Source organism: Elephas maximus, chromosome 19 (assembly GCF_024166365.1).
Source record: "Elephas maximus indicus isolate mEleMax1 chromosome 19, mEleMax1 primary haplotype, whole genome shotgun sequence".
NCBI classification, from domain to species: Eukaryota; Metazoa; Chordata; class Mammalia; order Proboscidea; family Elephantidae; genus Elephas; species Elephas maximus.
This window is the reverse complement of record NC_064837.1, coordinates 6611750-6626860: the sequence shown is the minus strand read 5'-3', so window position 1 is coordinate 6626860 and position 15111 is coordinate 6611750. Positions and strand designations below refer to the sequence as shown.

Genomic DNA, 15111 nt, shown 5'->3' with positions numbered 1-15111 from the left:
TCATAATGACCTTTCTGATATTTTTTAATCTAACTGTAAGGAAGTATGTAATCGGGAATAGTTTTTAGCTGCAGAATTTATCTTAAGAAATCATCGATAGCTGGGTGCAAACTTGTATAAGCAGGTATTCATTCAGTTATGTTTAATCGTGAAACACTGGAAAAACCATATCCAATGATAGAGACAGCAGCCCGTCCATCTAATAAATACCATGCAGCCATTGGACAGCATGTTTACCTGGGGGTAAATAAGCTACAAAGCAGTCTGGTCCCACTTTCGAAAGTCAGGCAATCAAATAAAAACATATGTGACTGTTCAGAATAGATACGAAATGAACAGAGTATTCATAGAGATTCTCTGTGTGTGGTGGAAGTACAGGAACCCTGATGGTGTAGTGGTTAAGACCTACGGCTGCTAAACAAAAGGTTGGCAGTTCGAATCCACCAGCCCCTCCTTGGAAACTCTGGGGCAGTTCTGCTCTGTCCTATAGGGTTGTTATGAGTTGGAATCAACTCGATGGCACTGGGTTTTCTTTTGGGTGGAAATACAGGAGAATTTGGTTATTTGTATTTTTCTGAGTGCAAATTCGTTGCATAATCATCAGAAAGCAAATGAAGACTTTTTTTTTTAACACATTAAACTCTGGTGATTACAGTTGAAAGTTTATTTTTCTCCTATTGAAGAAAATTTTCTGATGACTTAAATGGAAATCCGCTTTACACTTCCCACTTTTATTTCTTATTTGCATTGTGTCCTGTTTGGAATCCCTGTTGTTGGCATAATACCACAGCAATGCAATTGTACCTTTGAAAAATCCCTTCCTGGGGTCACATATGGAAGGTCTGTATTTTCTAACATCATCTCTTGGAGAAGCTCAAATGCTGAGATGTGGATGGTATATTTGATTTGGCATTTAGCCTTTTAGGGGCGCCTTCCTTTCCTCTGTCTGCTGAGCCATTGTTATCACTCGGCTGTTTTCCTTAACATGGAATGTCCCCCTCACCACTGCCAGATTGGTGACAGCCTCTCCTGAGCAGAGCTGTGAGGGATGGCAGACGAGGTTGGTACCCAACAAAACCTCTTTCTCTGTGGTGTTTGTTTGACTCAGCAGCCCTACAAAGGCATCCATTTCAGGGATCCATTGGTGAAAGGGAGATGTGGTGGGCTTCAAGCCTGTTTTATCCCTTTTGGAATTTACCATCTCTAGGCCTCAGTTTCTTCATTTGTTCATCAAATTGTTACTAAGGAGCCCTGGTGGCGCAGTGGTTAAGAGCTTGGCTGCTAACCAAAAGGTCGGCAGTTCGAATCCACCAGCTGCTCCTTGAAAACTCTGTGGGTGCATTTCTAGTCTGTCTTATAGGGTCACTATGAGTCGGAATAGACTCAACGGCAGCACATTTTTTTTTTTTTTTTTTCTGTTGAACACTTTTCAGACAGTGGTGGATAGGAAAGGTAAAAGTCCTTCAATTCTTGGCACATATTCGTCGCAAATAAGAGAGTTAGATGAGAATTCCACCTAACATTGTGCCTGGCACCTGGACTGCTTGCTCTCAATGAAGTCTAATTCATGTTTCCCTTTTCTTTTTTCTCTGGGAAACTCTGGTGGCATAGTGGTTAAGAGCTACAGCTGCTAGCCAAAAGGTCAGCAATTCGAATCCACCAGGCCCTCCTTGGAAACCCTATGGGGCAGTTCCACTCTATCCTATAGGGTTGCTATGAGTCAGAATCAACTTGACAGCAATGGGTCTAGTGCGCTTTCTTGTCCTTGTGTTTACCTCACCTGAATGTGTAGGCTACTCTCTTCTCACCTAGGCATCTCTTCTAAGGATCTCCCGCCTAGGGCCACCCAGGAGGGAGGACCCATAGAGACCATAACATCCCCCACCCCACCCCATTGTCTAGATGAACACACAAGTTCAGAGAAGAGATGTGCTAAACAGTATGGTTACTAACAGACCCCACATCCTGCTCGAAATGTGCTGTTATTATACACGCTGTGGGTGATTCTGTGCAACCGGAAACTCTTCTCTTCTGAGGAGAAGACACCAGATTCAGGTGCAGCATGAGGCCATTGCTGTATGAACCCCTAGAGAGCTAAATGGCTAGGACTATCAACACTGTTAGATTTGTGTGTGATGTTGGGTGAGCCGAGAGTTGGCCAAGGTTTGAGTCAGCAGTCCTTTCTCTGCCTACCTGTCTTATCCACTCTTCCTCCAGCTGTGGCATTTCCATCCCTCTCCCATATGCTGGGATCCACCAGCTGGCAATGAGAATGAAAGAGAGCCAAGCACTAGAATGATCCAGGAGAAGAAATGGCAGGGGGAGGAGGGCAGCAACACTGTTTAGAACTTGGAGTTTGCTTCAGGATAGTGGCACAAGCTGGAGAGATGGATGGAAATCCCTTGTACATCTCTCCCCCACACCAGCTTCACTATAGACGTGGCCCATGTGTGAAAATCCCTGGGGAAACTCCTGGCATAGGTGTTCTTCTCACACTTATTCATTCTCTAGAGTTGCAGTTGGGAAACAAGGAAATACCCATGGGAAAAATTTGTGATGAGTCAAGTGTGATTGAAACCGAGGTTAAGAGATGGTTAAGGCTGTTTCCCGTGTGGTGCCCGGAGCCCTGCATTAGCCACCTTCGCACGTATGTTTTACCTTCGTTGTTTATTTGTCTTCCACAGGACCAGCTCTCAGCTGACATGTACAGTTTTGTGGCCAAAGAAATAGACTATGCAAACTACTTTCAAAAGGTAAGTTTCCAGAAAGGTGGGAGTGCTCAGAGACTGTTTGTAAGAGTCATGGTGCAGCCAGGAAGGGAATGTGGGCTTGGACTCAGGGGCCCCTTGGCTGAGCATATCACAGAAAAGGCTGGGACTTTGACCTTTCTACCTGTGTGGTTTTCTCTCAACCTAAGAATAAAAAAATTTTTTTTTTTTAAGAATAAAATCCAACCCCATCCCTGAGGATTATTGCAACTCTGAACTATGCCAGTGGTTCTCAACTGGAGGTGACTTTGCCTCTTCCCCCCAGGGGCCACTTGGCAATATTTGGAGACATTTTTGATTGTCACAACTGGGGAGATGTTACTGGCATCTAGTGGGCGGAGGCCAAGGACACTTCTGAAAGTCATGCAGTGCACATGACAGCCCCCAAACAATTATCCAGCCTGAAACGTCAGTAGTGCAGAGGTTGAGAAATGCTAATCCATGATAATGAGGACCTGGAGAATGGGAAGGTAATCCCCCGTAAAGCACAAGTTTGTTTTTATCTAGCCTTTTGCCGAAGATGGTGACAAGTAGGTAAAGGATAGTTGATGTGGCCTCTTTGCCTGCCTCTCATCAATGAAAGCAGACATAGAGAGCAGAGAAAAAACCTGGTCCGAATGTTTGGGACACTGGCCTTTACTGGGGCGAATGCAAGGCCAGTCAAAAGACACTATAGAGAGAAAAGTTATAAACTTAAAAAAAATTAAAAATGGGAATAGACCTAAAACTTTTCTTTATGGTCAGGGAAGTAACGGAACAATAAAGAGAAAATAAAGGAATGAGAAAGGAGGAGAGTTCCTGAAAAGTTGAAAATGCCTGGATGAGTGTGGTAGAATAGCTGTGAGCTCTTAGCAGTCCTCCCAAATTTTCATTAGTGACCCAGGAGTTCAGAGGAGCCGATACACATTTACTTCTACATTGGAAAGCATATTTAAAATAGTAGTATTTTTTTAAGCACAACCTATTGGTTTTTATTTGTGAAGGTAATATATAATTTTTAATTGCACTCATGAGGAACCTGTACAGAGACCAAGATGCAGTTGCTCGAACAGAACGAAGGGGATACTGAGTGGTTTAAAGTCAGGAAAGGTGTGCGTCTGGGTTATGTCTTTTCACCATACTTATTCAATCGGTTTGCTGAGCAAATAATCCAAGAAGCTGGGCTATGTGAAGAAGAACGGGGAATCAGGATTGGAGGAAGACTCGTTAACAACTTGCAATATGCAGATTACAGGACCTTGCTTACTGAAAGTGAAGAGGACTTGAAGCACTTACTGATGAAGATCAAAGACTACAGCCTTCGGTATGGATTACGTCTCAACATAAAGAAAACAAAAATCTTCACAACTGGACCAACATTGTGATAGAGAAAAGATTGAAGTTGTCAAGGATTTCATTTTACTTGGATCCACAGTCAACGCCCATGGAAACAGCAGTCAAGAAATCAAACAACATATTGCATTGGGCAGATCTGCTGCAAAAGACCTCGTTAAAGGGTTAAAAAGCTAAGATGCCATTTTGAGGACTAAGGTGCGTCTACCCAAGCCATAGTATTTTCATTCACCTCTTACGCATGTGAAAGCTGGACAGTGAATAAGGAAGACCAAAGAAGAATTGATGCCTTTGGATGATGGTGTTGGCAAAGAATATTGATTATACCATGGATGGCCAGGAGAACGAACAGGCCTGTCTTGGAAGAAGTACAACCAGAATGCTCCTTAGAAGCAAGGGTGGCGAGACCTCATCTCACTTTGGACATGTTATCAGGAGGAACCGGTTCCTGGAGAAGTACATCATGCTTGGTAAAGTAGAGGATCAGTGCAAAAGAGATCCTCAATGAGATGAATTGACACAGTGGCTGCAACAGTGGGCTCACATATAACAATTGTGAGGATGGCGAAAGACCGGGTAGTGTTTTGTCCTGTTGTACATGGGGTCGGTATAAGTCCAAGCCGACTTGATGGCACCTAACAACAACAGATACATAATTTTAGTGGTTCTAAAACAAATGGAACCCTTGACATTCTGATCTTTATTAGACTAATTATCATTTGTATACCATTTATTTCAATATTCTGATTTTTTTTTTTAAATTCCATGTTGTTTTACTTTTGTCCTACTTGAAGATAATAGTATCTTCCACATCAGGTGTTCACACAGAGCTATTACTTCTCCCAGCCCCTAGTACATTCTCAGTATTTTTTTTTTTTTTTTTTGGTCGGGGAAGGGTCCCGAAAATAAGTGGAATAGCCATTGTTCATGGTTTTGCATCTGCTCTTATCAACATTTTAGCAGCTTTTCTGTTAATAGAATGTCAGATTAGAATACCTTGAAGGAGTTTGATCTTTGGTCTACATCACTGGCAAGAGTGATTTCACCTCTCAGAAAGCCACAAGCTTTCTGATCAGTTATATATTATTGATCTAACTTTGTAACAACGTGGTTACATGTAAACTAATGGCATTTAACTAGATCTTGTAGGCAAATGGATTTCTAAGTATCTTATCCATATGTGCACTTACATCTTTCTTTGTTCCCTTTTGTGTGGTAGATGGGGTGTGAGGTACGGTAACGGTGAACGAGGGCAAGCTCTCTAAGTCAGGCTCCAGCTCCGGGGTGGCCCCCAATTTCCTGTGGTTCACGTGCCTCCCGAATTTCTACTCGCCACCACTCCTTTGCTACGAGGCTAAAGAGGAGGCAGGCCCATCATTTTATGGGTTTGGAGGAGGGAGCAGGGACTCTACGTCCTTCCCTCATGTGCAAGGCAGTCCCTTCAGGCAGGGGCACTCTGCAAGCCACAGCAGTCTGGGCTTTCTACCCTTTGGCAAAGAATAATACTTGCCCATGTGTCTTCTCAGCTAATCGAAGTGCAAGCTGAATACCACAGGAAGTCACTGACGCTCCTGCAGGCTGTGCTGCCTCAGATAAAAGCACAACAGGGTAAGTTGGAGGTGGGAGGGTGGGAGCTTGCTTGACTTCCCACACGAGACAAGATGAGCCCCTTTATTTTGTGCACCCTTACTCTCTGCCCCAAAGGGTCACATTTAAATGAGCCTGTAGAATTGAAGAAGCTGGGGACTTGGTCCAGTTACCGCGAAGCAAAGTGTGTTCAATGCTTGTCTCTAAGGGGACGATTCAGGGGTGTGTGAATGTGTGTGAGTGTGCATGGCTGTGCGTGTGTGTAGGAGAGTGTGCATGGGTGTGCATGTGTGTAGGTGAGTGTGCATGGGTGTGCACGTGTGTAGGTGAGTGTGCATGGGTGTGCATGTGTGTAGGTGAGTGTGCATGGGTGTGTGTAGGTGAGTGCATGGGTGTCTGTGTAGGAGAGTGCATGGGTGTGTGTGTGTAGGGGTGTGCATGGGTGTGTGTGTAGGGGTGTGTAGGTGAGTGTGCATGGGTGTGTGCGTGTGTGTAGAAGAGTGAATGGGTGTGTGTAGGTGACTGCATGGGTGTGTGCGTAGGTGAGTGCATGCATGTGTGTAGGTGAGTGTGCATGGGTATGTGTAGGTGAGTGCATGGGTGTGTGCATAGGTGTGTGTAGGTGACTGGGTGTGTGTAGTTGAGTGTACATGGGTGTGTGCGTGTGTGTAGAAGAGTGCATGGGTGTGTATGTAGGTGAGTGTGCATAGGTGTGTAGGTGACTGCATGGGTGTGTGTGTAGGTGAGTGTACATGGGTGTGTGTGTGGAAGAGTGCATGGGTGTGTGTGTGTAGGCGAGTGCATAGGTGTGTGTGTAGGTGACTGCGTGGGTGTGTGTAGGTGACTGCATGGGTGTGTGCGTAGGTGAGTGTCCGTGTGTGTGTACGTGAGTGCGTGGGTATGTGTGTGAGTGTGTAGGTGTGTGTGTGCATGTACGGGGGGTGTGTGTCCATGTGGATGTGACTGTGTGGGTGTGCACATGTGACATGAAGCCCGGCAGCCTTGGATACAGCGGGTCGGTCCTTGGCCCTGCCCTCCCTTTCCACTGTTGCCCACGCTGCAAAAATGGAGACTCGGTTTCTGAGCTAGACTTAGGAAGATGTGAATGACAAGAGGAAAGAAACTGTCCTGAATCCGCGACCTGACCTGCACTAACTGCTGGCTGCTTCTGCCTCTCCCTGTCAGAGGCCTGGGTGGAAAAGCCTTCCTTCGGGAAACCCCTGGAGGAGCACCTGACCATCAGTGGCCGGGAGATTGCCTTCCCCATCGAGGCGTGTGTGACGATGCTGCTGGAGTGTGGGATGCAGGAGGAGGTGGGTCTCCACACAGCCAGGCTGCTTCTTCCCCAGACAGAGCCCTGGGGTTTTTTCTCCTCTCCTGTCTCTGTCACCCCTTACCCCTGCGCTCACAGTTCCCTCTCCCGCACAACACAGATCTGCCTGTTTTCTCCCAGGAGCCTTCACTCTCTCAGGGAGAGTGGGGACTGGGGAGACGCTTTGGTGTTGCTTGACCATGAGGAACTTAGGGCCACCCTCCAGCCGTCCTTCATTCTCTCTTCATGTTTAGTAGGACTCGGGAGCCCCTGGGTGGTGCAGTTAACACTTTCAGCTGCTGACCAAAAGGTTGGCAGTTTGAGTCCACCCGGGGAGCCTTTGGAAGAAAGGCCTGGAGATCCACTTTGGAAAAATCAGCCACTGAGAGCTGTATGGAGCACACTTCTGCTCTGACACACGTGGGGCTGCTAGGAGCCAGAGTCCACCGATGGCAACTGCTTTGGGCATGCTGCTGATTTTTTCTTTTGGCTTAATAAGTTTCTTAATTTTAAATAATGATATTTTGTTGTATTTTCAGGGAAGGTTTACATAGCAGTTTAGGTTCCCATTCAACAATTTCTACACAAGTTGTTCAGTGACATTGGTTACATTCTTCACAAGCCGTGAACATTCTCACATTTGTGGTCTGGTGTTCCATTTCCATTAACTTGATTTCCCTGCCCCCTTATGTTCTTATCTTTGTTGTAAATTTTTTTTTTTTTAATTTTTATTGTGCTTTAAGTGAAAGTTTACAGATCAAGTCGGTCTCTCATACAAAAATTTATATACATCTTGCTATGCACTCCTAATTTCTCTCCCCCTAGTGAGACAGCCCGCTCCTTCCCCCGACTCTCTCTTTCAGTGTGCACTCCGCCAGCTTCCCTAATTCTTTTTTTATTAATAATTCTGTATGTTGTCGTTATTGTTGTTAAATGCCATCAAGTTGATTCCGACTCATAGCGACCCAATAGGACAGAGTAGAACTGCCCCATAGGGTTTCCAAGGAGCAGCTGGTGGATTCAGCCTGCCATCCTTTTGGTTAGCAGCCAAGCTCTTAACCAGTGAACCACCAGGGCTCCAATAATTCTATACGGGCTTTGATTATTTTTAAGTGAAATGAGTTTTCCTATCTCTTTAGGAAAGAGAGTTAGGCCACGATAGTCTTAAGGGTTGCATGGCTCCACAGCTCCCTCTTCTGCTGTCTTAAAAAATTGATTTTTTTTTTTTTTTTTTTAAATGGCCTCACAGAAAAGTTGGTGGTTCAGACCCACCCAGAAGCCCCTCAGAAGAAAAATCTGGTGGTCTGCTTCTGAAAGGTCATGGTCATGAAAACCCTGTGGAGCAGTTCCACTCTGCAGCACAGGGGATCACCATGAATTAGAATCCACTCAGTGGCAACCGGTTGGCTGGTCACTTTGATGATCAAATGGCTCTACTACTGAGATCTACTTCAACGTTCCCTTCTCCTTTGTCCCTATCCTCTTATTTTGGAACTTGCTTCCAGCAGTTTTTCTTCCTTAGAAGGCTGGTTCTGAAAGGGTGTTTTGATTTTTATAGTTTGAGACTTCATAGGGTTAGTTTCTCAGTCTGATTTTTTTGTTTGTTTTTTATAATTTTTATTGTGCTTTAAGTGAAAGTTTACAAATCAAGTCAGTCTCTCACACAAAAACCCATATACACCTTGCTACACACTCCCAATTACTCTCCCCCTAATGAGACAGCCCACTCCCTCCTTCCAGTCTCTCCTTTCATGACCATTTTGCCAGTTTCTAAGCCCCTCTACCCTCATGTCTCCCCTCCAGACAGGAGATGCCACTATAGTCTCAAGTGTCCGCCTGGTGCAAGTAGCTCACTCCTCACCAGCATCCCTCTCCAACCCATTGTCCAGTCCAATCCATGTCTGAAGAGTTGGCTTCTGGAATGGTTCTTGTCCTGGCCCAACAGAAGTTCTGGAAGCCATGAGCACAGGGATCCTTCTAGTCTCAGTCAGACCATTAAGTCTGGTCTTATGAGAATTTGGGGTCTGCATCCCACTGCTCTCCTGCTCCCTCAGGGGTTTTCTCTGTTGTGTTCCCTGTCAGGGCAGTCGTCAGTTGTAGCCGGGCACCAGCTAGTTCTTCTGGTCTCAGGATGACGTAGTCTCTGGTTCATGTGGCCCTTTCTGTCCCTTGGGCTTGTAATTGCCTTGTGTCCTTGGTCTTCTCCATTCTTCTTTGATCCAGGGGGGTTGAGACCAATTGATTCATCTTGGATGGCTGCTTGCTAGCATTTAAGACCCCAGGCACCACTCTTCAAAGAGGGATGCAGAATGTTTTCTTAACAGATTTTATTATGCCAGTTGACTTAGATGTCCCCTGAAACCAGGGTCCCCAGGCCCCTGCCCCTGCTACGCTGGCCTTCAAAGCATTCAGTTTATTCAGGAAACTGCTTTGGATTTAATCCAGTTGTGCTGACCTACCCTGTATTGTGTGCTGTCTTTCCCTTCACCTAAAGTAGTTCTTATCTACTATGTAATTAGTGAATACCCTTCTCCCACCCTACCTCCCTCCCCCCTCTCAAAACCACAGAAGAATGCTTTCTTCTCAGTTTAAACTATTTCTCAAAACCTTATAATAGTGGTCTTATACAATATTTGTCCTTTTGCAACTAATTTCACTCAGTATAACGCCTTCCAGGTTCCTCTATGTTATGAAATGTTTCACAGATTCCTCACTGTTCTTTATTGGTGTGTACTATTCCATTGTGTGAATATACCAAATTTATTTATCCATTCATCCATTGATGGGCACCTTGGTTGCTTCCGTCTTTTTGCTATTGTAAACAGTGCTGCAATAAATATGGGTGTGCATATATCTGTTCGTGTAAACGCTCTTATTTCTCTAGGATATATTCCAAGGAGTGGGATTGCTGGATTGTATGGTAGTTCTATCTCTAGCTTTTTAAGGAAGTCCCAAATCGATTTCCAAAGCAGTTGTACCATTTTACATTCCCACCAGCAGTGTATAAGCGTTCCAGTCTTTCCACAGCCTCTACAACATTTATTATTTTGTGTTTTTTGGGGTTAATGCCAGCCTTGTTGGAGTGAGATGAAATCTCATTGTAGTTTTGATCTGCATTTCTCTAGTGGCTAATGATGGTGAACATTTCCTCATGTGTCTGTTAGCTTCCTGAATGTCTTCTTTAGTGAAGTATCTATTCATATCTTTTGCCCATTTTTTAATTGGGTTATTTGTCTTTTTGTAGTTGAGTTTTTGTAGTATCATGTAGATTTTAGAGATCAGGCACTGATCAGAAATGTCATAGCTTAAAACTTTTTCCCAGTCTGTAGGTAGTCTTTTTACTCTTTTGTTGAAGTCTTTGGATGAGCATACGTGTTCGATTTTTAGGAGCTCCCAGTTATCTAGTTTTTCTCCTACATTCTTTATAATGTTTTCTATACTGTTTATGCCATGTATTAGGGCTCCTAACGTTGTGCCTATTTTTTCTTCCATGATCTTTATCATTTTAGATTTTATATTTAGGTCTTTCATCCATTTTGAGTTAGTTTTTCTGCATGGAGTAAGGTATGGGTCTTGTTTCATTTTTTTGCAGATGGATATCCAGTTATGCCAGCACCATTTGTTAAAAAGACTGTCTTTTCCTCATTTAACTGTTTTGCAGCCTTTGTCAAATGTCAGCTGCTCATATGTGGTTGGATTTATGTCTGGATTCTCAATTCTGTTCCATTGGTCTATGTATTTGTTGTTGTACCAGTACCAGGCTGTTTTGACTACTGTGGTGGTATAATAGGTTCTAAAATCAGGTAGGGTGAGGCCTCCCACTTTGTTCTTTTTCAGTAATGCCTTATTTATCCGAGGCCTCTTTCCCTTCCATATGAAATTGGTGATTTGTTTCTCCATCTCATTAAAGAACATCGTTGGAATTTGGATTGTAATTGCATTAAATGTATAGATTACTTTTGGTAGAATAGACATTTTTATAATGTAAAGTCTTCCTATCCTTGAGCAAGGTATGTTTTTCCACGTATGTAGGTGTCTTTTGGTTTCTTGCAGAAGCGTACTGTAGTTTTCTTTGTACAAGTCTTTTCCATCTCTGGTAAGATTTATTCCTAAGTATTTCTTCTTGGGGGCTACTGTAAATGGCATTGATTTGGTGATTTCCTCTTCGATGTTCTTTTTGTTGGTGTAGAGGAATCCAACTGATTTTTGTATCCCGATACTCTGCTGAACTCTTCTATTAGTTTCAGTAGTTTTCTTGAGGATTCCTTAGGGTTTTTTGTGTATAAGATCATGTCATCTGCAAATAGAGATACTTTTACTTCTTCCTTGACAATCTGGATGCCGTTTATTTCTTTATCTTGCCTGCTTGCTCTGGCTAGGACCTCCAACACAATGTTGAATAAGAGTGGTGATAAGGGGCATCTTTGTCTGGTTCCCGATCTGAATGGGAATGCTTTCAGGCTCTCTCCATTTAGGGTGGTGTTGGCTGTTGGCTTTGTATATAAATGCCCTTTATTATGTTGAGGAATTTTTCCTTCTATTCCTGTTTTGCTGAGTTTTTTTTTTTTTTTTTTAATGATTGTTGAACTTTGTCAAATGCCTTTTCTTCATCAATTGATAGAATCATGTGATTCTTGTCTTTTGTTTTATTTATGTGGTGGATTCCATTAATTGTTTTTCTAATGTTGAACCATCCCTGCATACCTGGTATGAATCCCACTTGGTCATGGTGACTATTTTTTTTGATATGTTGTTGAATTCTATTGGCTAGAATTTTGTTGAGGATTTTTGCCTGTATGTTCAGGAGGGATAAAGGTCTATAATTTTCTTTTCTTGTGGTATCTTTACCTGGTTTTGGTATCAGGGATATGGTGGCTTCATGGAATCAGTGGTAGTATTCCGTCCTTTTCTGTTCTCTGAAATACCTTTAGTGGTAGTGGTGTTAACTCTTCTCTGAAAGTTTGGTAGACCTCTGCAGTGAAGCCGCCCTGGACCAGGGCTTTTTTTGGTTGGGAGTTTTTTGATTACCTTTTCAATCTCTTGTCATGGGTCTATTTAGTTGTTCTACCTCTGTTAGTGCTGGTTTAGGTAGGTAGTGTGTTTCTAGGAATTCATCCATTTCTTCTAGGTTTTCAAATTTGAGTACAGTTTTTCATAGTAATCTGATATGATTGTTTTTATTTTATTTGGGTCTGTCGTAATATCACCCGTCTCATTTCTTATTCAGGTTCTTTGTTTCCTCTCCTGTTTTTCTTTTGTCAGTTTGGCCAGTGGTTTATCAATTTTGCTGGTTTTTTTCAAAGAACCAGGTTTTGGTCTTGTTAATTCTTTCAATTGTTTTTCTGTTTTCTATTTCATTTAGTTCAGCTCTAATTTTTATTATTTGTTTTCTTCTGGTGCCTGTGGGTTTCTTTTGTTGGTCTCTTTCTATATGTTCAAGTTGTAGGGATAATTCTTTGATTTTGGCCCTTTCTTCTTTTTGGATGTATGCATTTATTGATATAAATTGGCCTTGGAGCACTGCTTTTGCTGTGTCCCAAAGGTTCTGATAGGAAGTGTTTTCATTCTCATTGGATTCTCTGAATTTCTTTATTCCATCCTTAATGACTTCTATAATCCAGTCTTTTTTGAGCAGGGTATTGTTCAGTTTCCAAGTGTTTGATTTCTTTTCCCTGCCTTTCCTGTTATTGATTTCCACTTTTATGGCCTTATGGTCAGAGAAGATGCTTTGTAATATTTCATTGTTTTGGATTCTGCTAAGGCTTGCTTCATGACCTAATGTGTGGTCTATCGTAAAAAATGTTCCATGTGCACTGGAAAAGAAAGTTTACTTGGTTGCTGTTGGGTGGAGTGTTCTGTATATGTCTACAAGGTCAAGTTGGTTGATTGTGGCATTTGAATCTTCCGTGTCTTTATTTTCTTTCTGGATGTCCTGTCCTTCACTGAAAGTGGTGTGTCGAAGTCTCCTACTATTGTTGTGGAGCTGTCTATCTTCCTTTTCAATGCTGATAGAGTTTGTTTTATGTATCTTGCAACCCTGTCATTGGGTGCATAAATACTTAATATGGTTTTATCTTTCTGGTGTATTGTCCCTTTAATCATTATATAATGTCCTTCCTCATACTTTATGATGGGTTTAACTTTAAAGTCTATTTTGTCAGAAATTAGTATTGCCACTCCTGCTTGTTTTGATTGTTGATTGCTTTTTTTCCATCCTTTGAGTTTTAGTTTGTATCTCTAAGTCTAAGGTGTGTCTCTTGTAGCCGGCATATAGATGGATCTTTTTTTTTAATCCATTCTGCCACCCTCTGTCTCTTTATTGGTGCATTTAGTCCATTTACATTCAGGGTAATTATGGATAGGTATGAATTTAGTGCCAGCATTTTGATGTCTTTTTTTGTGTGTTGTTGACAGTTTCTTTTTCCCACTTAATTTTATGTGCTGAGTAGATTTCCTTTATATATTGTCCTTTCCTCGTATTTGTTGTTGTTGATTTTGTTTCCACTGAGTCTCTATTTTTCCCCTGTATTCTATTTTGATGAGTAGGTTAGTTTATCTCCTTTGTGGTTACCTTATTATTTACCCCTATTTTTCTAAATTTAAAACTAACTTTTATTTCTTTGTATCACCATATCTTCCTCTCCATATGGAAGGTATATGATGACATTTCTTAGTCCCTCTTTATTATTTTAACATTGTCTTCTTTTATATAATAACATCGCTGTTACCCTGTTCTGAGCTTTTCTTTTTTTTTTTTTTTTTAATAATCTTGTTTTTTTGGATTTCCCTGTCTGGGTTTACTTCTGGTTGCTCTGCCCCGTGTTCTAGTGTTGGGTTGATACCTGATATTATTGATTTGCTAACCAAAGAACTCCCTTTAGTATTTCTGTTGTAGTTTTGGTTTGGTTATTTCAAGTTCCCTAAACTTGTGTTTATCGGGAAATGTCTTAATTTCACCTTCATATTTAAGAGACAGTTTTGGTGGATATATGATTCTTGGCAGGCAATTTTTTTCCTTCAATTTTTTAAATGTGTCATCCCATTGACGTCTTGCCTGCGTGGTTTCTGCCAAGTAGTCCGAGGTTATTCTTACTGGCTCTCCTTTGTAGGTGACTTTTCGTTTATCCCTCGCTGCTCTTATAATTCTATCTTTGGTTTTGGCAAGTTTGATTATAATATGTTTTGGTGACTTTCTTTTAAGATCTACCTTATGTGGAGTTTGATAAGCATCTTGGATAGATATCTTCTCATCTTTCACAATATCAGGGATGTTTTCTGCCAACAAATCTTCAACAATTCTCTCTGTATTTTCTGTTAGCCCTCCCTGTTCTGGTACTCCAATCACTCGTAGGTTATTTCTCTTGATAGAGTCCCACATGATTCTTAAGGTTTCTTCATTTTTTTTAATTCTTTTATCTGACTTTTCTTCAAATGTATTAGTGCCAAGTGATTTATCTTCAAGTTCTGAAATTCTAGCTTCTACTTGCTTAATTCTGCTCCTCTGACTTTCTGTTGTCTAATTCTGTTATTTTATAGTTAATCTTCTGAATTTCTGATTGCTGTCTGTGGATTTTTCCAGCTTAGTAAACTTTTCATTATGTTCCTGAATAATCTTTCTAATTTCTTTAATTGCTTTATCTGTGTGTTCCTTGGCTTGTCCTGCATATTGCGTCATTTCCTTCCTGATGTCTTGAAGGGTTCTGTGTATTAAACTTTTGTATTCTGCATCTGGTAATTCCAAGAATGCAGTTTCATCTAGAAGATCCCTGGATTCTTTGTTTTGAGAGCCTCTTGAGGCAATCATCATCTGTTTCTTTATGTGACTTGATATTGACTGTTGTCTCTGAGACATCTGTAAGTTATTTTATTAGTTTATGCTTGCTTACTGTGTCGTAGCTGCTTGCTTTGTTTTGTTTTGGTATACCCCTATGGGTTGGTTGAGTGAGCTAGCTTGATTATTTTCTCCTTTGGAGCTCTGATGTACTGTCCCCAGCATGCTAGAGCTGTTATCAGGTATATCAGTCTAGGAGTCCATTCAGTTTTCTTGTATGAATTCAGCTCAGGTTTCCAGGTAGCTGATCATCAAGTGTGTGGTACAGGCTCTGTCCTGCC

The 15111-nt window shown here is 41.9% G+C and overlaps 1 protein-coding gene across 3 annotated transcripts in view; it reads left to right on the top strand.

Annotated features, from left to right (window-relative positions):
* Positions 1–15111, top strand: part of ARHGAP44 (Rho GTPase activating protein 44) — a 261017-nt gene that overhangs the window by 200376 nt on the left and 45530 nt on the right. For all 3 annotated transcript variants that reach the window (XM_049861084.1, XM_049861082.1, XM_049861083.1), the window contains 3 exons: positions 2685–2753; positions 5627–5708; positions 6873–7000. In XM_049861084.1, coding sequence (XP_049717041.1) covers positions 2685–2753; positions 5627–5708; positions 6873–7000 — 279 coding nt within the window. The remainder of the gene's footprint in view (positions 1–2684; positions 2754–5626; positions 5709–6872; positions 7001–15111) is intronic.